The following is a 26,252-nucleotide window of genomic DNA, read 5'->3' on the forward strand; positions in this document are numbered from 1 at the left end:
GTTGTGAGCTTCAGTGGTCTGAACGCCAGCTGAGCCTGCCCTTTTGCACTCTGACACAGTCACCAGCTCCTTCAGAAAAAAGGATCAGAAGTAAATTGTATCTTTTTCTGCTGATCACACCACCAAAGCAGTTTTCAGATTCATTCGAGGGTTTATGCATTAGTTCCTTTGAATGCCTTTAAAAGCAACATGATATCTCCCCAGAAGAGAGCAGCATTGATACCCCAGGAAGGACAACCAAGGTATTCTCTCTTGCCAGACAGTGGGCTGGCTCGAATTATTACACAATATTTGGGGATCCAATTATCGTGCTGAAATTTAGGAATTATTTCTATTAATCAATTAATAACCTATGCATTCTTAATGGGAGCTTTTGTGTGTGACAGGCATAAATCTGAATCAGCCACATAGTTCTATTTGTGTCAGAGCAAGAGAAACTGTTCATAATATTTGAGGCTTGATTAAAAGTACACTGTGCTAAAGACAAGGCTACCCTTGATGCACAGCAGATGTACCTTAATTAATCACAGAAACAATCTGCTGTTTGTAGGGAACTTTTGATGCGTCCATTTTAAAGGGCACACACACCAAAGGGCCTGATGTTGACAGATGAAGTATATAACTCCCTTACCTAACAAGCCTATGATTGCAGGATTTAGAGGAGAAAAGGATATTTTGTTTAACTGAGGCTTCCTTCTTTCTTTCCGTGGGACAACGTCGCCTCCTATTCACACCTCAGCCAAGGGTTTTCTGTGAGGCTGTGGCCATGTCTCTGGGCAGAGCTGTCTGCCGAGTGTGCTCTGCCTACGCTCCGCCGAGGCGACGCTGGCGCCGAGCCAAGCGCGGCTCTCCGCGGGCTGCGCTGCAATCCCGCTCCAGCTCTGCCGGAGCCCGAGCCGCTCCGTGATGCCGCACGGTAACCTGAGCTGGACCACCCTCCTGCAGGAGCAGCCCTGTGCCCGCTGAAGCACAGAATTCCCTCTCGGCCCCCGCGAAAAAAAGGTAATAATTACGTTTTGCTGAACAATCACAAATTCTCACAGCACGGCAATGGCAGTTCAACCAAGTACAAACCTCTTTATTTTCTTTTCCTTGCCACTGGAGCTGAACTACTTTCACATCTCTGTGTGGGTAATTGCCTGTGATCCCGCAGAGGGAGGAAGGTGGCTTTCCTGAAGAGTGTGCTCGAACAACTGTTGATCTCCCTTGTGAAATCCCATCTGTTGTCTGCAGCAACTCTTACTTGCTGGCTGAACAAGATAATGTTTCCCTAGCAGTAGCTGTAATTTTCCAAGCACTTTGCTGGGTGCAAAGTCAGAACTTGATTCAAAAAAGGACAAGCAGGGGTATAATTTTGCTCTCTCTCTTCTGTTTTGCGGTGTGTTATGAATTAAGCTGCTGGCAGTCAGGTAGGGCTGAGTCCTTGTGGGCTTCAGGCTTTATTTAAGACCTCTAAAGATGAAGAACAGTGTGCTAATTTTAGAGGTGGATTCTGGAAATAGGGAAGCCAATTTTTGGGGTATAATTTTCTGTATCGTTACTCCACGTTTTTTACAATCTGCCATTTCTTATTTAAATCAGATCTAAATAAATGGTAGTTTATGGTGGAAACTAATCAGCAGAAGCTGAAGTTGGCAATATTTCAGTGTTTTGGGAAAAGGTTCTTCACGCAGAGGGTGATTGGGCACTGGGACAGGTTCCCCAGGGAAAGGGTCGCAGCCTCAAGCCTGACGGAGCTCAAGATGCATTTGGACAATGTTCTCACACACTCGGTGTGACTCCTGGATGTCCTCTGCAGTCAGGAGTTGGGCTTTTTATGATCCTTGTGGGTCCATCTTTCAACTCAGAATATTCTGGGATTCTGACCGTAATGAACAATTTGGGGAAATTAAGAAGAACATTCTAACGATTTGAGGGGGAAAAAAAAATTCCCAAACCAACCAAGCAAACTTAAATAATATGCAACCACCTCTTCTTCCTGCTTATAGGGAAATTCCTTGGGTTTGAGGAGCTGTACCTGAAACCACTCTTTCCCCGTACTAGTAAGACATTTTCCTCGTGCCAAAACATTTGAATATTTTTTTTTTCCCCGGGATGTGAGCGAAATGTGAAATGCACCAATTAAGGCGGGATCAGCGGCAGAGCCGCGTCTGCAGCCGGCCGGGCCGGGCAGGGGAGGGCAGGGGAGGCGGGCCGGCCCCGCGGCCGCGGAGCTGCGCTGCGCTGCCCTGCTCTGCTCTGCCCTGCCCTGCTCTTCTCTGCTCTGCCCTGCCCTGCTCTTCTCTGCTCTGCCCTGCCCTGCTCTTCTCTGCTCTGGCCGGCTCTGCCCTGCCCTGCCCTGCTCTGCCCTGCCTTGCCTTGCCTTGCCTTGCCTTGCCTTGCTCTGCCCTGCCCGCCCCTGCCCTGCCTTGCCTTGCTCTGCTCTGCCCGCCCCTGCCCTGCCTTGCCTTGCCTTGCCTTGCCCTGCCCCTGCCCTGCCTTGCCTTGCCCTGCCCTGCCCGCCCCTGCCCTGCCCTGCCCGCCCCTGCCTTGCCCTGCCCTGCCCGCCCCTGCCCTGCCCTGCCCGGCCCTGCCCGCCGCCGGCCCGGGCACGGGGCGGGCCCCGCGGCCGCCCCCGCCCCTCGCAGGGCGGCCGAGAGTTGAGCTGGGGAGCCGGAGCTCGACGCGGGGCCGCGGCCGCGGCGCTGCTCGGCCTGGGGAGCGCCGGCCCGCCGGGCGCCAGCGGGGCGGCCGATGGCGAGGCCAGAGGACGGGCGGGACTGGGCGTACAGGTAGGGCTGCCGACAGCGCCGGGCTCGGCCGCGCAGGGAGGGCGGGCTGTGCCTCCCCGGGCGCTCGGAGCCGGCCCTGCCGGGGGCTGCGGCCGGGGGAAGCCCCCGCGGCGCGGCCCAGGCGCGGCTGGGGCTGAGGGCAGCGAGCGCCCGCCGCAACCTGCCCTGCCGAGGGCAGCCGGCTTCCCTGAAAGCCTGCGCGCTCCCTCTTTGTTTTTTCCCCTTTCTGCCTGAGGAATGGAGTGGAGTGTGACATTCATCTGTACTTGCTGCCTAGGCAGTCGCGGTCGTAAATAGATGTGTGTTCATGGACGTGTGGAGGGGCTTGTGTGTGTGTGTGTGTTTTCACGTTGTGTGTCTTCAGAGAAACCCGTGTCCGAGGTGTCGGTGCTTTTTACACCTGTGGGTTTTGTGTCAAATTTGAGGAGTACATGGATACTAAGGTGATTCTTCTAAACAGCCAACAATGTAATAACAATCTGAGGTCTGAATATTTAATTGTTCCTCATCTGATTCATGCTTTACTACCTGTGACGCTCCCGTGAGCCAGTTTTCCCAAGGCTGTGCTAGTGCTGCTCCATGGCCGAATTCCTTCGCCATGAATGAAACAGGCAGTGTTTTGGGAAGTTAAATCCCGAAGTCTGTCTTGAAACCTTGTCTGACTGGACAGATCCCACTGCCTGTTTAACTTCTGCCAAGCCCATTAATGTCCTGTACTCAGGTGGGATACTGCAGGTGTGGAGCACCCTGGGAAGTTGTAATAAATCTAATTCAGCAAGGTAAGTCGATATGTTGGAACAGAATCAACCATGCAGTTCTGATACTCTGTCATTATTGTGCTGCCTGAGATAATGTGCTGTGACACTGAACAATTGTAAAAGATAACAAAATAAGCGTTTTTGTACTATATACAAAGAAGGTAGAGTGACACAAGGATTTGTCTTTTTACACATGGCATATTTTCGTGAAGATAAATTCAGAAATTACCCCTTTAAAAAATAACCTTTGTAACTTGTTACACTTGTACTTTTTGTTGTTATTTTTCTGCATGAAACTGTCTGAGAATTCAGGCCGTGTTGGAGCTGTTGTGCTGTACATCATACTTTTCAACTGCCTGTGTTGTGGAGAAAAATACCTCTGAGACTTTTATGTGGCCATAATTTTGTGTCACTTTTGCACACAATGGATCCTTTGCTCCAAAAAGTGTCTCACTTAAAAAGCAGTGAAATCTGTGAAACTGACTGAGCAGTGCATGTTTAAATTAATTTGCTTAAACAGCTTTGATATGCTAAATGGAGTGTAACATTTCGTGTAAAGTAGGTTTTTGCTGGGAGGAGGGAGTCTTAAGCTGCTTTTAGATATAGCAACTGGAAGTTATTTAAAGCATACTTGCCTTTTTTTTTCCCTTCAGCTGTAGGTATGTAGAAATGTCATTTTTATTTTATTTTGTAGGGTTGATCCATATGGGTTTGAAAGGCCAGAAGACTTTGATTATGCATCCTATGAAGCATTCTTTTCCAGATACCTAGTGGTACTCACTAGAAGAGCAATAAAATGGTCCAAGCTCCTAAAGGGGAATAACAGTATACAGAAGAGTTTAAAAGGTGAGCTTCGTGTCTCTTTATAGGTATAAAAGTGCATTATGTTTGGAATCAATAAGTCTGTGTTTTTGAATGTTGAATACTGTTTCTGTCTTCAAATGAAAACCAGTACTGTAAACAGTAGCAATGCATAAGCAAGTATGCTTATTATTATTAGTTGTTAGAGGGATTTAATTAAAACCTTCCAAAGGAGTAATCCCTCTTCACCAAACTAATATCTTGTTATATCTATAACACAGCTCTTGTGGCCACTGGCACTTGAAGGTGCTGTTTTGCAGCTGTTAGCTGTATTGTACTCTGTGCTCTCTTTAAAAAGACACAAGATTATGTAGAAGATGCTGTCTTGAACCCCAGGGATTATGATGTTAGGGCTCTCAGTTACTGCCTCTTTAACAGTTCTTTAGGCTGCTGAGATTTTCTAGTTCTCCTTACCCTCCTTTTATAAAATGCCTTGACCATGCAGCCCAAAAGGTGTCTACTAAGAACTGATGAGAAACACCTTATGAAGAAAGTAAGACTAATGCAAGAGCTGATGCAACACTGGATAAAATGCTGGTGGAAGTGTTAATGTCTGCTTCAAAGAGTATGAAAATCTCTGCTAATTTCTCTACTAATGTTTTATTTTGCAAGAGATACAGGTAGAAATAAACAGAGATAGTCAGAAGGTTGTTTGGGAATCCTGTGAAGCTAAAGGGTGGAGTTTCCTCCCACTCTCTCTGGATTATGTTTTCATACATGCATCTAAATTTTCCTGTTTGCCGTACATGGTGCTAATCAGGTTGTTTTCTCTTTGGGTGTCTTCTGGAGTTGGGCAGAGTTCTCTTAAGTATGTTAAAGAAAAATTGAGTAAAACTAAGCAAAGATTATTCCAACATTGTAACATAGGTCAAGTATTTAGAGATGTGTTCCAGGTGCAGCCTTTGGCTGGTGATTCTGATGGTTTTGTTGTTTTGGGTTTTTTTTTTTTTTTGTTTTTTTTTCCTTTGGCACCAGGAATGGGATGATAACTAGTGAGACATTTTAAATATAACAGTGTATTTTGTGTACAGATGTCTGTTTTAAGGGTGTGAAATTCCAGAAAATGTAGGTTTGAGCTATAGCTGCTAGATGATATGCTGCTAAGCAGAAAGTATCTGTTTCTACTATCTTATTTTTCTTAAAAATGTAAAGATGCTTTTGTTTGGGGTGTCAAGTTTGAATGTAGTGATAACTGTGTGCCATTTTGAATTAGTGAGGATTTTGAGATTCTGTAGAACTTCTAGTTGTGGAGAAATAATCTTAGTTTTGAAACATACCCTTTATGTGGGAGTGGTAACAATGGCAGCTTTTAGCAATTTTTATGAGTTCATTTCACTTCTCTTTCGTTGTGTTCCCAGTTCTAGCCTTTTAGAAACAGAATGTTGCTGTGATACTAACAGTGGGAATGCCTTTGGTCTTACTTTGGAGCCAAAACTTTGACCAAATCTCTCAACTTGTCCAGCAGGCTTCAGAACCAATGGTGATGCTGCCCCACTGGGCACAGAATGGCAACAGCCTTTAACATGGCTTTGATTGTCTCCAACAGGCTGCTCTTTGTGGAAACTGGGATTCTGTAAATCCACTGAGGGGACACAGGCAATGACTCTGGACTGTCCCAAGTCCTTGTGGGCTGGTGCATCATTTTTGACATTACTGACTTTTGCCAAAGATACCTGGATTTGTAGGCTATGGATTTTCACATATGCATGTAATTCCAGGGAGAGTGACAGGAATAAGTAATACTGAGGAAATGTAGTCTGAGTGTCGATTCAGAGCTGTTACAAAAAGCTTTCTGCATTAGCCTCATCTGATACCTCGGAGAAGGAGAGTGAAAGGTTGACCTGTGCAATTACTGATTTTTAAATACTTTTTTCTCCTTTCAGTATTAAGATTGAAGTCTGTGACATGCACATGGAATTGTGTAAGCAGGTGTGTCCTTTATCCTGCAAGATGATTACGCAGTGATTTCCTTGCAGGCAAATAGCCTGGCTGGTTATCTACTGAATTTCCCTTCTCCTCCAGGACCTGACTTGATTGCTATGAAGCTTTGCTCAGAGCTGCTGGCTCTGCCATAAGCTAGAACTGAAAAGAATATTTGATTTGCCACTTCCCTTCCCAAGCACAGTAGCTGTGAACCAATGCTTTGTGTCCTGCTGTGAGTAGATATGAGAGAGACAGTGTATGTGTGGTATCTCAGTAGTTCCACACCCATTTGTCTATACACAGAGGAGCTCATAATTTCTGCCCAGGTGAACAGGAGGAAGTGATGACTTGTGTTAATTTTCCAGTTTGGAAATGTGGCATGTTCACATGCTACTGAGTTTGCCTCATATCCAGGGTGGTTTGAATGTATATAATTCTGTTCCACTATAAAGAAAGATAATTAGACTACATTTTAACAATGGTAATTAAGCAGTGCATTCTGTTGTTCTGTATTGCAGCCTGCTGGTAGGGTAGATCATGGGAATGTGGCTGACAGTTCCTTTCACTCGTTCACCAGTCTCTTTTTTTTCTTTTTTTTTTTTTTTTTTTTTTTTTTTTTTTTTTTTTTTTTTTTTTGTTGTTGTTCTTTGTTGGTTTTTTTTGCTTTTGTTTTGTTTTTTTGGTATTCTGTTTTCCCTCCCACCCTTATCTTCACCTTGTTTCCACTGCACCTGCAAGTTCATCAACATTGTTTGTCACTTGTCGTCTTTCTGTCTCTCTCTCTGCCACTACTGAGATCCTCGTGATTTTTCCTTGTTTCATTCAGTTCTGTGTTTATGTGACCAAAATACAGCTTTCTGCTCTGTTTTGTTTACAGGTGGGCAACAAACTGCCATAATTGCTCATGTTATCCTAATTCTGACCAAAATCATGCTACACAAAAGAATTTGGCTGTTGGTGTACTAGTCAAAAGTGACCAGTAGTAGATGACACTTTCTGATCTTTGATAAAATACAGTGAAAGGGAAAAGTAAATGTATTAAGCAGTAGTTATAACATGAGCACTTCTGTTCCAGCCCAGGGCTTGGGGGAATAAAAGTCAGCTTGACTGGAACTTTAACATTTACACCACTTGTGTTCTCTGTTTCTTCTGTTATGTATTCATGAAATAAAGCTTTCAGTTCCTTGTATGCTGTTTCCAGCTCTTTTATAGAATTTTTCTTCTAGGGCCCAAGTTTTTTCTCAACATTCAACAGTAATTGTTAGTACCTTAAAAAGTAGAAGCACAGATGCTTCTCAAAATCACACTCTTCTTACATTTTTAAGATTATATAGTTTTTTGGTTTAAAATGTTTGGGAGTTTTTGGCTACACAAACTGAGTCTATGCTGTAGAGTGAAACAATGTTAATGGGAGAAAAAGGCAATAGAGCACTTACCTTGAAGCAGAAGTCTCCAAAATTTTCATATTCTACCATCAAACAAGGACAGTCAGGTTGAAATTATTTATTTTTACATCTTGTTATTATAAGTAATATACATTAAATGTAATTATAAGTGTACAGAAAAAATGTTATTTTCTGCATATTTTTCTCTTGAAATTACTTTGGGTATTTATCATCACAGTTAGACTGCTACCCTGTCAGATAGCTGTATTTTCTTGTAAAAGAGGAAACCACAATCATTAAGGGTGACTCTAAACTTGTGAAATTGGCCCTAAGTGTCAGAGGCAATTGAATTAAGGGGGGGGAGGGTTTCTTAAAAATTGATGTTTCATATTTTGTTCATGAACAGAGGCAAAGATTTTACATAAAGATATTTCTTACCTATGTATGTTCTAGAATTTAGACTACATGCTGTGGCTGTCCTGGGGGTGATTCTGTGTGTAGTACTTGGGGTGTGGTGGTATCCAACAGTGCTACTTTTGAGATCAAGCCCTTGGTTTACAGCTGGCGTTGGATGTGTGGGTGGAGACCCATGCATGATCTGGGTTCATCTGGGAAAGCTTCTCAGATGTTACAGTGGGAGGATATTCTGCAGTATGAACTGTTGTTATGAGCTTCTTATTTCCCAAGGATAATGTGGAAGAGAGCCTAAATATATATTTTTTTGTGTAAACACAATTCTATGTATAGAATATATCTGTGTCTATCTACATATATAAATTATATATGTCAAACTGCAGCTGGCCTTCTTTTCAAAACTACTTTGCTGTTTCTGAATGCCAGTTTGCAGATTCTAGCAAGTATTATAATGGTATGAGGAAAAACAGCACAGTGCACAGGGCTTTTGCATCCCTCAGGGACTGAGGGAGCTGGGTCAGTAGTCACTTGGGGTGATACAAGCCCATGGCTTCTATTGCCATGAGAACGATGACACTGAGGAATGATGAATGTGTGCCGTGCTCCAGGCTGCTTTCCCCTTGTGCCACTGCCAAAGGCTTGTCCATGCTTCTCTGGAATTTAATGTGTGTTCTTGGATATCAATGTTGGCTATGCTTACAGAATATACAATTCTTCCAGAAAAAAATACCATTTGGATTGTGTTAAAATGTGATAATCCAGTATTTTAGCTATTAAGTTTGTCTCTAGGCTCATCTGAATGTCTGTTATTAACCTAAATGGGACTGGTTCTTGATAGTCATTTCTGTATTTGCTGTATCAATTTATAGGATTTCTTGAGCATTAAGAGTTCAAAATCTTGTAAAAAAGATGAAGTGGGGATTATTAAACCACCCTGGAAACAAGTGAATTATTTCTAGTCTAAAAGAAGGTTGTAGTTAAGGTAACTTTACAGCTAGAACTGTAGAGTCTGTAATCCATAATATAAATCCTCATTGAAAAGCTAAACAGAAACTGTACCCTGAAGACCAGGCATTTGTTACAAATATGTTTCTTTGAGAGAAAACACCAGATTTTAGGTGGGTGAAATGCTCATTATATGTGCATGTTTATGTTGGGTGAAACGGGGGAAGCAGCTTTGGGTCCTAAAAGGATCGGCAGCTGTAATTAGGTGGGATGTATTTAGAAGGCTGAGTTGTATAACCTTGCTTCACTCTGCTGTTTTTAAGGCCTTTAATTTAGACAGCATTTATTACAGGACTGTGTGATTCAATAAAACCTGGCTAGGTAGTGATACTGTGTGTGGTAGTGTGTGGGTGGAATAAAAATCCCCACGCGGATTTGAGTCCCATAAAATTTAGAGAGGACACGTTGATGCTTTTATTGATACAGCATGATTCATTTAGTATGAAATGTTTGTTTTATTTGTCATTTTCTTCTTCCCCAAAAACGAAGAATCTTAAACATTCAGCTGTCCTTTTGGGTCAGAAAAGGTAATGCTGATTTAGAATTATGTACCCATAAGCAGCATTGACTCCTTACTAATATTTTTATACCATTCCCAAGAGGAAGCTGCTTTTATTGTCATTAACCTGATGCTTCTTCCTGTAATCTTGCATCATAGTTATTTACACTGAGTCATCTGCTTAAAAAAAAACCCTGAAGCACACCCTTATGATGAAAATGGTGCAGGAGATAAGAGCTACTTGAGATTTGAAAAGACTTCCACAGTTATTCTAGGAAAAAGTCATCTACTGCTCACTCACATCTCCAGTTCTTCCGGGGCTCATTTAGAGAGGAGGCACATATTTAATTTCCTCAGTTTCTGCTGTATTTCAGTGGTCAGGTGCTAAGCTGACCCTTAGGGTTATGGTAATTTGGCTGTTGACATTAGAGCTGAATGGGCAGAGCCATCATGTCAGAGGCCAGTGGTGATGTAGGAAAAGTCAAGTCAGTGCTTCTCTGAATGAAAAAGGATAAAGAGCAAGGGGGAGCATTGCTGCTTGTATCTCCATCCAGAAAAGTAAAAGAAGAGGAAAGGATTAAAAATTCTAACAAGGGAAGAGAGGAGGGAGGAAAACCTGAGTCTGAAGATCTGAGGGTGGAGTCTGAGTGACAAGAATTTAGGGTTGAATCTAAAATATACCATGTAGCGAAGAAGTAAATGCTTATCCTAAAATAGTAGCTTAGAAGAGAAATTACAATCTCCAGTCAAGAGTTTTCCTATGACTTCTTAATTTCAGGCTGCTCATTTAAAAAAGAATAATATAGATGGATTTAAAAAAAATTAAAAATGAATAAACAAAATCAAACTTTTTATTTTGCAGTGAAGAGATATATCAGGAAAGGCATCCCCAATGAACACCGTGCATTGGTCTGGATGATTGTGAGTGGGGCCCAAGCCAACATGGAACAAAACCCTGGGTATTACCACAGACTGCTTGAAGGAGAGCAGAATGCCAAGCTGCTTGAAGCAATCAAAACAGGTTATTCTCTTGATAATGCTGTTTGTTTGTATTTATCCATCCTATGTCTTCAAGTGTTAGAGATCAAGTTATGTCATGGAAAACTTAATGTTTCTGTAGTAGTGGTTTAAGTGCTGAATTAACACTTAAATTAGATTAACTATAAGCTCTTTAACAGCACAGATCTTTCCAGGTTCATCATGTGGTTAAAAGCATTAAGGAATGCTTTTAAGGAAGATTAGAAATTATTTGAGAAGGAATAAACTAGAAGACATTACAGTGTCATCTAAGTGATTGAAGAGTTGTAACTTTGAGCTATGACACCTGCCTTTGAGTCTGTTTCTCCTAATTCTGTCCCATAGGACACTGGAGAAGCAGCAGGGCTGGTTGAAGATGTGTACAGAAGCCCATATGAGGCAGGTGAAGTATGCTAGAATTTCAGATTGAGTAAGAAGACTGATAAGAAAAAGCTGTTGATAGGTTTTTATGAATTATAAATGGTGCAAAGAGGGTGAATGAGGAGCAACTGTTGTTTGTTTCTTGTAACATAAGAACCAAGGACACTGAATCTAATTTGCCATGCTGCAGGTTTAGAAGAGTTGTGCTGCTTGTTACTGTGCTACAGAGGTTAGAAGTATGAACTGGTTTGAAAAGGAATTTGATAAACTGAGAGGTGGGGGAATCCACTTGATGCATGAAGTATTAAACACTAAATGTAAATCCCTAGGAGAAATGTAGGAGGTGAAACACCCCTCCTCTACAAATCTGTTTTCATGTGTGCATTCTGTGAACATTGATCAGTGCCCAATACTGATGGGAGGGTATAAGGGCAACCAAACCTTAGGCTGGCCCACTGGGGAAAAAGGCAGTAGGTGAGGACAAACAAGGGGGAGTTTGATGTAACTGATACTTGTCCTGAAACCTGCTACAGCAGAGCCTTTGTGGCGAAGCTGATATTGGCTGAATTGCCCAATTAAAATGTCAAGAGGTTGGGCTCTGCTCTGGAACAATGCTGAGGTTATTTGGTTAGAAAGACAGGTTGTCTTTTTCTCTTGCAAAAACCCAGGTACTTAAGTTTGGGCTTTATGGATTCTTATTCAAGCTGGATAAGCCTCCAAACACTTTTGGTTTATACAGAGTTTCTTCTCTGCCTTTCCCCACAACAGCAGTACTTTGGGCTTTTGGGACTACACGCCTTAGTGAGGTATTTTGCAGCATCAGCTTCATGCTCCTATGAATATGGACACTAACCAGAAATCTGCAGGCTAATATCCTCCTCAGAACAATGAATATGAATAAAGAGGGGGCTAATAAGATGACTTTCTAAAGCCTGCCTTGGTAAGGGTCTGGAGAAGCATCAAACTATTCAATTGGAGTAAAATTGCTGCAAGAGAGAGTTGAAATCAACTTTTTTTCCAGTACTAGACAAAGACATGAAGGGTCAGTAGGTGGCTTTCCACACAGGTTAAAATGAAATAAAAATATTTCTGTGAGGGAGGAAAAATACTGGGAGATGATAAAGATCTGTTTGTGAACTATGGAGGAAATAAAGCTTTGGAAGAGCTACTGCATTGGTTGGAAAACTGCAGAAGAGAAAATTAACATGGAGCAAGTGAGGGGAAAGATAAAGAAGAATGGCTTGGAAGACTTTATTGGAGGGGAAAAAATAATGAAACCTCAGACATTCCTCCTTCAGAAAAGAAGACCCAATGTGGACATAGGAGGGATGAAAGGAGCAAAGTACTTAAGGTGAATGTAAACTTTGTGGTTAGTGTGTTTAATGAACTTGTGCTCCTGTTGACTGTGCACATTATGTAGTGGGCTTTAGCTGAGGACTCTTCGTGTGAATTGTTGCCTGACTTTAATTTTGTTTCTTCAAGTGTTGTTTTCCCATTACTGTGGTTTTAATAATAAAGCAAGATAAGATGAGAAATCATGTGCTGTTCACTTCCATGTTTGCAGTTTCCAGGATTTTCAGGCAATTGTGTGGTATTTATTCCCACAGCTGTAGAGTTACAGCCCAGCACAGTGCTGGGGTTTATGAACCAGAGAACAGCAATCATACTTTTTTCTTTTTTCCCAGGGGAGGGGCAGGAGGACAAGGCCAACCTAAGACTTTATTTCAAATTCATTTTAGAATGTGTAAGAGCCAGTGTGTCCTCTTCCTTTCACGTGCCCAGAAGCTGCAAACAATTTTCATGTATGTTTGAAACTAGTTTTCATATCAGAAAGTCTTTAATGTGGTATAATCAGATTAAAAAGGGCAGGTAGACTGTGAAGAAATGGTCTAATCTTTAAAGAAAAATCTCATTAGTAATAGCAACTGAAGTCTTTCAGCTAATTAAATCTGTAATCTGTTCTTTAACCGTTTTTGCCCTTTAACTTCCTGATTCTAAACTGATGAGCTTTATTGCTACTTTGTTTTATATGGTTATTTGCTGTTCAAACATTTTTTTTTAAGAAAAATGTAGGAGAGAACAGGCTTCTAACTCTAACCATTAAAAAAGAGCTTAAAGAATGCAGGTGTCTAAATTTTTGTGTCTTAGTTTATGTACACATTTAAAAGGGCATGCATTCCAACAACACTTCGTTTTTCATGCCCTATTATAGGAAAGTTTAGTAGGACAAATGATGTTGTAAGATAAAAAGTGGCTGTCCTTCTAATGCAGAGGCTACATGCTGGATGCAAAAAGACTGGAGTCTAAGTTGTAGCTTCCTTGGAATAAGCTCCTCTTAGGCTGGGCCATTCTGAATTTTAGCTCTTGTGTCCTGTCTTTCCATTGAAAAAACACACTTTTAGACAGAAGTGTGTCTGTGTCTGGAAGTGCTCGGGCATGTACATGGCAGCTAATCTATGTTTCCACTCTTGCATTTCATGAGGGGGAATTGTAGGTGCTGTCAAACCTACAATTTGATACTTATCAGTCAGTCCCAGAGCCTGAGCTGTGCTGTGTGACAGCTGGCATAAGGATCTCACTGTGGACTAGATAATAGTTGCAGGATCTTAGTTGAGATTATGATGGATTCAGAAGTAATTCAAACAATGGTCATTGCCATCTCACTGGAGACAGGGAATATTTTGCTGTCAGAGCACTACGAAGCTTCTCTGAAACTGTGAGTGGAAGCTGGGAATTTTCAGGTGAATTTAAAGCATTTAACCATGCAGGAGGAAGGGGAAGAGCATTGTCAGCTCTTGTGGCTCTCTGTCAGAGGAGCCCTGTCAGGTCATATCCAAACAGCTGCCTCATCTGGTCTTTGGTCTACCATAACAGCTGAAGGGAGAACTGGAGCAGTAAAGTGTGTAGTGACACTTCCTCAGAATGTTTTTCCTAGTCTCCAGTTACCTGCTGTTTGGAGAGTTGACAAGACATATGCTTCATGTTTGTACCTAATAATGCTGGATGGGCAAAAATCACAAAAGCCCTTCTGGTTGCTCCTTTTCATTTTGTTTACCATGCTCATGATTTTGCAGATTTGTGCTGTCTCAATGCTGTTAAGCATCTCCCTCTAAACTAAGGAGCTTTTATCTACCTGGGTTTATGCTATGTATGGTAGCCATTTTATATCTGTGGTCTTCCTTGTTGCTGCTCTTTTCTGTAATTTCTCTAGTTCTGGTATCATCTTTTGGAGATAGAGACTGGAATTTATGCACATGCTTCTCAGATTTATACAGTGGCAATATTGTTCTTCTGTAGGAAATCCTAACCCTATTGGCTTTCTTGATTGCTGAAAACTCTTGAACTGTTACTTGGTAGTAGGGGTTGTGAGGCTAAATTTTTCTGACTGTAGTTAATGAAAAACTTGGCCTTAACTTAAACAAACCCCCCTGAACCTTCAAAACAATTTATAGTTCCAGGTGTTGCAGGGAAAACCTTGAAGATGACTGCAAAATATCCTTTTAGTATATTGTTTTACAAGTTGCAATTTATGGCCTAACCTCATTATTCTGGATTTGCAGTGGAGTTTTTGAGTGCTTGTAGTTGGCAGTTCAAGTGAATTTTTGCTCTGTTCTCTACTGTGTTAAAAACAAACAAACAAAAACCTGCCTGGAAGCTCTTCAGAGCAGATGCACATCACAGATGTAGCAGTGGCAGTGAAATTACCATAAGTGGAGTGGAATATGTTAGTTATAAAAATAGTTGTGTAATTTACTGACCACCTGTGTTTTGGAGTGGGAAGCACCTGGATATGAAAGTAGAAGTGCCATGGTTTAGGAAATGTATTCTTCAATTTAGCACTCCCATGAAAACCATGCGCCCGGTTCCTCTCTGCACCTCCAGCTGGAGGGACCAAAGGCAAAGATCATGGATTGAGATAAGAACTATTTACTGGAAACAGCAATGAGATACAAAAATGAACAGTAACAGCAATATTAATAACAAAAGATACACGAAACAATTCGCACAGAAAGAAAAGAAATTATAATAGACAATACCAGGTGGCTCCTTCCACCACTTTTCTCAACTGGTTGGGACCCCTTCTCCCTCGGAGACTGTCCCTTTCCCAGGCCCCTGGTAATGATGAGGTGGTGTAGAACAGCCTCCAGGCTCTATAGCCACACCCCCTCCCTACTACTGCAGAAATTAACTCTGTCCTGGCTGGAATCAGGACAAAAAGGAAGGATGAGATACCAAGGTGAAGAAGGCTTGGGAGCTTTGTAGAGGCCTGACTTTTGAAGTACCCTAAGTAGGTAAAGCAGGAGACTGGTTTCAAAAACACTGATTTCCTGGGCTGCACTTTCAAATCTCTTTGCACCAGAAATAGCATCAATGACTCTGGATCTTGGTACCAAAATAGACATCTGTTTTATAAACTGAGGTTAATGTGTTCTGCTTGTTTGTGTTACTGAATGAGGTAGAAATACTGCCGACCCGTGAGAGGGAAGAAAGAAGCCCGTGGTCTCATGGTTGCTGCACAGTGATAAATCAGCAGGAAAGCTGGTGGTTGGTTTTGTTTCATAGCAGCATAAAACTGCCAACTCAGAGAACTGAAAGACTGTTAAAAAAAATTGCTATTGGGATTTAATCTGAATTTACTACAAAAGAGTAGCTAGTCTTTTCATTGTGACCTTCTTACTGGTTCTGTGCTTCCATACCTAGTTTATTTATAAGCAGCAGATCTGCACATAATGACAAGAATGTCATAGTTTGGGGATTTATCTAGAACTGTAAGATTCTAATGTTCATTTTGCTGCTTGAAAAGAACCCTGATTTTCTTTTTCCGCAAAACTGGACTGGTTTGAGGCTGTGTTCTTTTGGCCGGTAATGTCTATTATGAGCAAAGCAGATCAGTGGACAGTAGGTCAGAGGGTACGCTGTGTAGAGCATGAGAAGGAGGTGTTTGGATGTTTCCCCTGGAACAGATGTATTAAAGTAGATGTGAGTGGTGGAGCCAAATGAAGAGCCCTTGCCTGCTCCTGTCAGTTGCCTCAAGTCATCTCTGACCCTCATCTTGTAGCATACTGGCTCATGTGTGCCTGTGGAGTGGGTTGAGTTCCCTCACCTTGAGTCCAAGGAGCCTCAGAACTGGAGGAAGAAGGAAGGCATGCAAATGGAGCAGAAAGGGCAGGATGGAGAGGGAATGGGACTCTCTGCTCTTGTGCTCAAAGTAGTAATCTGGCACAAGTAATCCTGTGAGACCATGCTCTGTATCTTCTATTAAGGGTAAAGCCTTTTGGCTTTTGTATCTTGTTTTTTCTCTCCATCCACTTGCCCTAAACTAAAATACTGTTACTAAATATAAAGGAAAGTTTTAAATCCTTTCCCCAGTCCTTGTGAGAAAAACATGCTCTGCAATCAGAAAACAAGTTGCAGTTGATTATCTCAATTTCAGGTTGTGAAATTACAGATGAGTTCAGTTTGAGTAGTCCATGCTTTGTATATGATGAACTTTTCTTACTCTCCTCTCACTCTTTCTCTGCATAGCTGAGGAGAAGAGCCATGGCTAAAATGCAGCATTTATCTTTTCTATAACATTCAGCATATGCTTTAGTAAAGAATAATTTTTTATTATGCAAATACTATGCTGCATAATCTTCCTACCAAGAAGAAACAAAAGAAATTTATTTATCCTGTAACTGCCTGTTGTTCGAGTCCTCTCAAAAATTGTCTTTTTCTTTGTTTTTCTTCTCATTCACATAAGAAGTGAAGTGTGAAATATTTTCCATGTAAATGATTTGGTCTCTTTAAAAGGAAGAAATAGCAATTAGTGTGATAACTTCTTCATGCATGTGACTTCCACTACACTGCTTATGATTTTGGGGAGCTTTCTTCCTTTGGTTGCTTACAGCTGAACATTGTGTCAAAACTGTAACAGACTTTTTCCTTTATGCTGGAAAAGGCTGATAAAATGTGATAATTCTTAGGACATGAAGATCTGTACAGAGGTGCTGTTGCTGAAGTTTGTTTATAACTTTGACCCAATTTGTTGTTGTTAAATATAAGCCAAATAGCTACTCATATTTTATGAACAGCTCTTGGGTTTTGAAAATCTATTAAGTTACTTTTAGACTTTTAAGTTGGAGAGAAAAATTCTGTTTAAAGATCAGATGCACAAGTCTGTGCATGTGACCTTAGGTTCTCTCTTTATGGAGTGAAGCAGACCAAAAATTAACTCTGCCTGTTTCTTTCCAACAACTAAGGGCTATTTTGGGGTGACTAGCTCAAACTTGCTTGTCTAATTTGTCCTTTGTAAGGAGAGATGAATCCTACTATTAGCATTTGGTCTGAAAAATTAATGGTTGGAAATGTCAGTAATTGCGTACTCCTTACTTTGTTAAGCATTGAGCTTGAAGCACGGGGGAATGTGCTCTGCTGCTTGGATATCAGCAATCACTCCCATTCTCAATGATCTTGCAGCAGTGAAGAGAACTCTTCTCTTGATCACATAATGGAAAAAGTTAAATTTTAAAAAGTGATTTTTAAGTGGAAGTTGACAGCTGCAGGAACAGGTCTGGGGTTTTTTGGCTGCTACTGTTTGGTAGAAGTTCACTGAATAAGTAAATTGAAAGTTCTGACTTGTTATAAGAATGTGGTTTGCAGAGGCACAATCCATTTCATGCCACTTGACTTGATACATTTGGCATATCTCGTGTCTATCAATCTAAATACCTGGTTTGCTTTCATTTAAGCCTTTGCAGTTAGACATGGAGAGAGTCCAATCCAATCTGCAGGAGAATTTCTTTAGGCTTGCTTGAAATTGGTTTCTGTACACTAATAGGTTTATTCTTTCTAGGAGTAGATTATCCTTGAATGCAACTGCACTTTTAGCCAAAATGGAGGTAAAGCTGTTTCTTAAAAATTAATCCACCAAAGCAGTTCAGTGAACCATAGTGAAGCTTCAGTTTCACTTCAGAAGACTGATAAAAGTTATTTGGGAAAGTGATGAGGGTCAGCTTTTAATTTTGGTTTTTTTCTCTTTTGTCTAGACATGAACAGAACATTTCCAGATAATGTAAAATTCCGCAAAACCGCTGATCCGTGTTTGCAGCATGCACTCTACAATGTGTTGGTCGCATATGGGCATCATAATAAATCAGTAGGGTACTGTCAGGTAGGTAATCATTGTTTTGTAAACAGTGCTGCATTTCACGTGGTAACTGTTCTTGTGCATTTGAATATGTGTTCTTATAAGCACACTCACAAACTATTTCTGTTTATAAACTGGCCCAGGGAGGTTGAGGGGCAGGGGATGCAGGGTATGAATAGCTTCAGGCAAATTTAAATGTCCTTCTGAATTTCTCAGTGGCTGTTTCTAGCCAGCTTGATCAGTTTGGTTCCACTTGTTAGCTGCAGCATGACTATCTTATCACACATGGTTGTATGAAGAGTAGTTGCTTTGTTGAGCAAGAGGAAGCAAGCTTGCCTTTCTCTCCCCCTGGAATATTTCCCCGAGCAATCCTTGGTATGTACAAGACATCATGAGATCTCAATTTCTTTTGTTTTCACTGTCACATTTTTCAAAGTACAGAAAGACCAGCATTAATGGGACATCATGTACTTGGGAGCTGGTAGCATTTCTTTAGGGTTATCTCCCAACATAGATAAAACAAGTAGGAAGACAATTTCTTTGAAATTCAACCTCATACTGCTTTGATGGCAGCTCAAGAAAATTTCTGTTGTCAGTGTCAAGTACTGTAAAGTTTCCTGTGGGACACAAAGAAGGTAAGTTGATTCATGATAGTCTGACAGTCAAGAACAAAAGCATCTGTCTTTAAGAGTCTTAAAGAAGCAGGCACTGTCATGAGCAAAATGTGTCAGGTTTCTATATAGAGGTGATTATACATAACATAACACAAAACTTCTAAAGCGTAATAACTTCTACATGTCCAATTGTTAATAAAATACTTTGGTACCTTTACTGTTTAATGAAAGAACACTTAAAAAAACTTTGTGTGTATTCTTTGCATGTCTGGTCTCCTCACAGAATCTGTGCTATTATATATATATGTGGAGTACTGGAGATATTATGGAAGAAAATGGTTTGTACACAGCCCGTGCAAGAGTTAAGCAGGTTGTAAAAGCTGCTGGAACTGCAACATTTTACTTAGTGTCTTTGGGTCAGATATTTCCTCCTGCAGCCTCACTGCTGACTTCCATGTTTGTTTTATTAGTAGTGCTCATCTAATATAGCTGTGTATGAGTTCTGATCAGGGCTTTCAGTTGGATTGGGCTTTGGAATTTAAAAAAAATGAAAAATTGAAAGTACAGACTGCTAAGCTTTTTGTTTTAATTTTCCTCTCCTTGATCTTTGTTAATAATTCTTGTTAGCTGTTGTTGTGCAGGTTTAGAAGGTTACTAAACCAGTGGCCTTCATTACTAGAACTGATTTAATATGCACATTTTGTAGAACTGTAGTAATTTAGCCCTTAATCAAAAGAAGTAAGCTAGAAACTCTTAAGATAAGTGTATGCATCTCAAAAACTTCTTTATGTTTAAGGGCATGAACTTCATTGCTGGATACCTGATTCTTATTACAAAGAATGAAGAGGAGTCCTTTTGGCTGCTAGATGCTCTTATTGGAAGAATATTGCCTGGTATGTTAAAAACATAGTTTTATTCCTATATTGAAGTTTGGCTTTTATCTTTGTATTCTTCTCCAGCTGTAGAGAATATCTGCATCTGGTCTGTTCAGTAGCTCTCTGAGTTGCCTTGTCTGGATGTTTGGGTTTGCAGGTAGTGTTCACACAATCAGTTTTGCCCCGTGTATAAGCTGAACCTCACCTCACATGTGAGGTAGTCTAAAACCAGAAGCAGACACCAAACACAGCTATATTTTTTACTCCTGTAAAATGCATTTGGGAATGTTTTTTTCTTGGGATTTAATTGTAGAGAATGGTTTTACTGTGAATTCCTATTAGCATTGCACAGGTCTGACTACAGATACACCTTTAATGTAGGTGGAAGATCTCACTAGAAGACCAGTAGAAAATGGAGGACTAATTCCTTATTGGCCTAGTTTTGCTTTTGCACAGATTTTTATCTCAGATGGTTGGAGGTGGCATTCAGTATTACACTGTCAACTAGGTACTAGTCAAGGACGTCAAGGTTGATTGAAACTTTCACTTTTCCTTCTCTGTGTTCATGTTTAAGATTAAACAAAAATACATGTATTCCCTACTGAATAGAAAGGAAAGACCTTGAGAAATAAAGAAGAATAACCGAAAGATTCTTTTCATGCTCTTGAGTGACTGTAAGAAATTGTTTTACACTGAATACACCATGTAGGAACTTGGATTTTCCTTATGTGGAAACAGTGGTTGGACTTTGTTTCCAGACTGAAAGAGTAGAGACAGGCAGGGGATGTCATGAGTTGTTGAATCAGTCTGCAAATATTTAACGTTATGCAGCCTTGAAGTTTACTTTCCAGCTGTAAAAATAGTCTAAAGAAATCAACTGTCTGTTGCTTTTGTTCAGCCTTGAGAGCTCTAAGCTGTGCAAACAGGTAGGAGACAGGGCTGCTGTCTGCCATGGGTCCTGCCACTGCCGGGCATGGGTGGATGTCTGCTTTGGCATCACTGTGTCAGGGATAAGGCACTCGGGAAAAGGCAGGTTTATTGTGAAGTGATGTGTGGAAACTCTGGCTGTGTATCCTTTCAATAGTCTTACACACTTTAATTTGAGGCGAACGAGGTAGAGTCAGAAATTTATGCTTGTTGGTTTTGGTAGGGAATCTAATTCACTTTATCAGAAAACCTTCGTTTTTATATATCCTACACTTTACTGATACTTGTGGCAAAAGTTGCTCTTATTTTTCCCTCTTAGCTGTTGACGTAGGTCGCATTGGTGATGAGAAGAAACTCATAACATGAAATGCAATTACTGTGTATAAAGGAGGTGTATATTCAGTTATAGGTATATTCTTACTTTTCTGTAACAAGATTGCTGTTACTGACTTTAACCTGAGTCTAGCTGGACAATATGAATCTTCTATATAGTATAAATATGTGTACTGAATAATACAAGGCTTTATTGACAGAAAACTTGTTGCTGATGCTTTTTCCCCCCCTAGATTTTTAAAAATATTTTGACCCCTTCTATTCCCACCACTCTCCTATATAGTTTGATTTGTATATTTATAAAAGTCAAAGCATGACAGATGAAATAATTGGCATAATTTCAGTGAAACACTGTGTGTGCATACGTGAGAGACTCAGACAGACCATATTCATAAAGCAACTGACTCAGGTAAATAATTACTGCCTTTCTGTTAACAGTGCAAGTTATTGCACATTTCAGTTTTAAGCCCTATAATTATTTGTTAGGGAAGCAGAGAAGCACTGTACCTCTCAAGATCTTGTGGATCTTGAGTGTTTTCCAGGTCTTCAGAGGGAAGACTAGGAATCAGTTTTGTTGGATACAAACAGTTTGATTAGCTAGCGTTTCCCCATTAATTTGGTGGCTGATTTGGTTTTCTTGATTTGTTTGCATTATAATACAAATGTTTTCCCCCTGTCATTGCAGCAAATATGCCTCCAGGTCATGTCCTCATTTTCAAGTGTGTCCTGTCACTGCCAGTTAAATCAGAGGTGCTTTCGGACAATTTAGAAATCCATTCTCTGCCCTCTGCAGTGTCCCTGTGGGTGCTTCCTCCCCTGCCCACACTTGTTTAATTACATTAAACAGCTACTCTACAATCATGATGCTGACAGTGGTTTTCTTGGTCAACAGATGAACTAAGCCAGCCACAGATCAATGTCATTGACTGAAAAATGTATGGTGTGACAGATGGGAACGTTCTGGGGAGGTTACAGAAAATGGGACTCCATCAGTAAAGGTTTTCTGGCCGAGTTGTTCTGTTACATCCAAATGGAGATAGCGCAGCTGGAAGAGAGCCAGTAAATTAGGCTTTGGTTGATTGGTAAAAGGACCTGTGTGCATGCCTTTCATTTGGCTGAACATAGCACTGCTGGGCACAGCTGGGTGAGGCCAGAAAGTTCCTGCTTCTGCTGAGGGCAAGCCCATGCATTTCTGCCTGTTGTCTGTCAGCTGCTCAGCCAGGGATTTGGAGGGATTATCATTTAAACACAGCAAGGGGGAAGAGAATTATTTGTTTAACTGAAGTTTAGGGTGTTACCAAGTTTTTTTTATTCCCAGGCTCATTCAGACAGATGGCTGGAGCAGACAGCATTGCCCACAAGAAGCAGTATAGATTCAGTTCAGGGTCAGCATGGATATGCCTGCAGTTTGTACTCAGCATAGCTCTGATATTACTGTTCTGTTCATCAGTCTGATTCTTGTTGAGAAGTTTTGTTAAGGAAAGAGTGGGGAGATTGCTTTAGAAAGCATTGGGTAGGTAGGACCTTTTAACTGTGGTACCTCAGTATGTATGGAAAGGAGTATACTTTTCATATTTTACATATTTGTGATTAAATGGCGAGCTTATGAGAAGAATACTCAACAATTGGGTCTCACTTTAGCACGACAGTTTTGCTGATATATATTGAAGAATAATCCCCCCTCCCACCTGCAGTAGTTCTTGGTCTAGAAGCAATGGTGTATATCAACCTATATGCTAACTAGACTTTTGGGGGTGAGAAAAATCCCTCTCTCTCTTGTGCTTACTTCTCACATATTTGTAGGATGCAATCAATTAATTTTGGAGGTTTTTTTTGTACAGCTGTTTTTTCAATCAAACTCTTGGATGAAACTTTTCTCTGTTCCTGTTGTAGCCTAATAATTATTCTGTGTGCTAGTTCCAGTTTGAATTGATATTTTTTTTTTTAAACCTGATCACAATGGCACACTTTTATTTTCCAGTGAAGAATCAGCTAGTGCCTTGTGCAGTGGCTCTTTTCACAGTGGAAAGTGTTTTGCTTAAGAGAGAAATGCTATAGGATTTCCCTTGCCTTTTTTCCCTAGTGGCACTCTCTGGTTTTGATTTGTGATCTCCATCATAATGCATGTGCTGTTCCTTCTCTCTCATGGTCAACAGATGTTTTTTCCACAGTATTTAGGAATTCGTAACACCTTTTTGCTGAACTTTATTTGCACATTCTCATAATTTTAAATGTAATCATGCCTCTTACTCCAGTTTTTCCAATGTTACTTTGTCGTGCTTTGTGTATTGACACAGGTCAGTATCTCTTAAGTTAGGGTTGCCAATAAATACCAGCCTTTTCTTTTTTCTCCTGAGTTCTTAATAAAAATCTTAAATAAGACTGATTCTTGAAGAATGCTACACCTAACAATCGTCCTTCAATCTTGTTACTTTTTAGCAGCTTCTTCTAAAATTTTTTTACCCATGTGTACTGCCTGGTTGTTTATAAAAAATTAAAGGAGCAGAGTTTTGAATGACAAAATAGTCACCAAAGTAGTAGACTGCACTGAAATAACTGGCATTAGCTGCAAGCACGCAAGGTGCAAAGCAAGGTGCCACTTTGGTGTGCAGTGTAGTGACTGCTGGTTAAGGGAAGTGGCTGCATGCTGAGATAACAGATATCTCCCATGTTTGTTCAGCTCTCTGGCTTGCAATTGTATCAGCCCAAGACTCACAGGTTGCTCAAGAGATTAGGCCTGGTAAGAGACGTGAATATTTGAACTGCATGGCACCATAGCTACATATCAAACTCTTGAATATCCTTCTCTTTTGAGTGATTCATGTTATAACAGTCTTTGGAGTCCCGTCATACAGACTTCCAGGTTTGGAGGGAAGGATCATTTGGGAAATGCAGAAGGCTCTACTAATCTGTGAAGTATTTCTATTTAGACTGTTTGCTTTTAATTGCAGTTGAGCCTGTATTTATTTTTTTCTTGTGGCTGAATTTATTTAAATACCTTAATTGGGTATTGCCAGGGAACCTCTGAATGCAGAAATGGCTTGGCAGCTGCATCTTTTCACTCTTGCAGAACTCTTCACAGGAAGCATTCCTATTTAGCTGTGCAGGTAAAAAACACTGCTAGACCTAAATTGAGCTGAATTTGCAGCCTGAAATGGGGACTGTTGTGATAAAAAGCATTTCCTTTCAGAGAGAAGACTTGAGCTCCTCAGGCATGTGCTTCTGGTGTGGAAAGCTTCTTTCAAGGCTGTGTGTGACATGCATAACACCATGTTTGCAAAGCAATTTTTGACAACTGAGCTTTTTTTATAGCACCATCAACCCAGAAATTTTCAGCAGATTGATCAGTTCTGGGCTGCTTCTTTATCTTCTTTCTCTGGCAGCACTCAGCTACAAGTCTTCAGTTGGCAGGATTCTCACTCATCCATGGGATTCCTCTGTGATTGCATTTGAAGCCATAGTGGTGTTGCCCTGTGGCCTTCAACATCACATCTGGTACTCGGAGACAGGAGCATTTTGCTGGTCAGCTGAACAATTAAGAGTTTTGAAATAGGGGACTCCATCATGTTCTACGGTTAACTCCCAGCCACAGTGAAAGCATTAATGTTTGAGCATTAGAGGTCAGTTGAATATACCTAGGAATTAAGCATGCAGTGTCCTGTTAAGCTGAAGGTGGAGTGAAGGAGTCATGTGCCTGTATTTAGAAACCATGGTAAGCCTGAAATCCTCATTACTTACAAATCTGAACTGCTAGGACATTTGTGAGACTTGAGCAAGCAGGAAATAAGCAACTGATTTTTTTTTTGTTTAAAATTAAACAGGTATTTATACATTTCAAATTATTTATTTACTTTCTTTATCATATCTCCCTCCTACCCAGTTGCAGACCTCATCAATAAAAGAACAATCTCATTATTTTGTAGGTGTGTTTTAGGTGGCTGGGTAGAACTCTTACAGTTTTATGTGGAACGGAAGTTTGCTGTATGTGACAAGAATATCTATGTTGTCAGCCTTACTTTTGTAAGGAAACGTGCAGTAAAAGTACCCATAGTGTTTAAAAGCACTGAAGGATGTTGTGTTCCAGGACCTATTCCACCAAGAAAGACAAGAATGCATCCTTCATTCTGACAAGGAAGCCTTCTGTTGGTACAATTTGATTATGTTGAACTTTAAGTATCTTCAGTAGGCCATCCATGGTACTACTCTGTGTGGGACTGCAGCCTTTGGCAGTGGACTGCAGCAGACAGTGCTGTTTGCTTGTTTATCTACCCAGTAAATCAAACTTTCGTCCTTTTCAAAAGCTGTCAGCTAAATGACTTGCCAAATGTAATCTTAATTCAGCTAGGACTGGTCAGAGGTAGAATTCCCTGACTGCATGCAAAGGAGGAAGGTAGGTAGAGTGGCATAAACACAGAAGTGTAGGTTTGGGAGAAGAGGTCACAGGCGCTTTTTGACATGGAAGAGCCCATTAGTGGTCAAGTCTTTGTATGCAGCACAAGGCTTACTTACCATGTGCTTTATATTTTATTAGAGTAGCCATGTTGGAAGGATGTTCTATTTTCTTTTTTTACTTTTCTTTAGTTTTAGCTAATGGCTTGAGTTGTGAAGGCACTCATGTACACATGTGGTATTGAAACTATACTTTTGACAGAGCCATCTCCATGCTAAGGAGACTGTGCTGTTCTACCTGAGGAATTAATGCAGCAAAGCCACAGCAGCTTTTTTGGTTTTTTGTTACTTTCTGAAGGTCAGCCAGGACTCTGTATGTTCAGTTACAATTTTAATAAATGAACCTTCCTGAATATGTCACTTTGACAGTAAGAAGCATAACATATCAGCTGACAAATGTATGATGGGTTTTACATGCTCAAAGCAGATCCCAGTAAATGGTTTTGTATTTTAACTTGTAAATCCCCATAAAATGTATTAATATGCTTGAAGTTATCTGTGCATTAAATACCAAGACTCAAAACTAGAAATCTAACTTTACATACAAAAAGCCAGGAGAGGAAATAGTAGGAATTCTTCCCATTGTGGCTTTTCAGTACTTAAAGAGAGCTTTAAAAAAAGGTGGAGAGCAACTTCTTACAGGAGCAAATAGTGATAGGACAAGGGGGAACGGTTTTAAATTAAAATAGAGGACACTTAGATTAGATGTCAGGAGGAAATTCTTTACTCAGAGGGTAGTGAGGCAGTGGAACAGGCTGGCCAGAGAATATGTGGGTGTCAGATCCCTGGAAGTGTTCAAGGCCAGGTCAGGATATCTGAGAGGTCCCAGACTTAGTTTGAAAGAGCAACCCTGTCACCCCTGCTAGTAGTATATTCAAACTGCAGATCAGTCTTATTAAAAACACTTGCTG

At 40.7% G+C, this 26,252-nt stretch overlaps 1 protein-coding gene across 3 annotated transcripts in view; it reads left to right on the top strand.

Annotated features, from left to right (window-relative positions):
- The first annotated feature begins 900 nt into the window (after nt 1-900).
- The window catches only part of GRTP1 (growth hormone regulated TBC protein 1), a 36,039-nt gene continuing 10,687 nt past the window's right edge, over nt 901-26,252 (top strand). Inside the window, exons 1-5 of one of the 3 annotated variants that reach the window (XM_066313792.1) lie at nt 901-1,002; nt 4,224-4,375; nt 10,479-10,637; nt 18,043-18,167; nt 19,554-19,650. In XM_066313792.1, coding sequence (XP_066169889.1) covers nt 10,532-10,637; nt 18,043-18,167; nt 19,554-19,650 — 328 coding nt within the window. In that variant the 5' untranslated portion in view covers nt 901-1,002; nt 4,224-4,375; nt 10,479-10,531. Of the gene's footprint in view, nt 1,003-2,638; nt 2,772-4,223; nt 4,376-10,478; nt 10,638-18,042; nt 18,168-19,553; nt 19,651-26,252 lie in introns of those variants that run through there. The other 2 variants (XM_066313790.1, XM_066313791.1) reach the window with 2 other exon arrangements.

This window comes from Sylvia atricapilla, chromosome 2, assembly GCF_009819655.1.
Source record: "Sylvia atricapilla isolate bSylAtr1 chromosome 2, bSylAtr1.pri, whole genome shotgun sequence".
Classification (NCBI taxonomy): Eukaryota; Metazoa; Chordata; class Aves; order Passeriformes; family Sylviidae; genus Sylvia; species Sylvia atricapilla.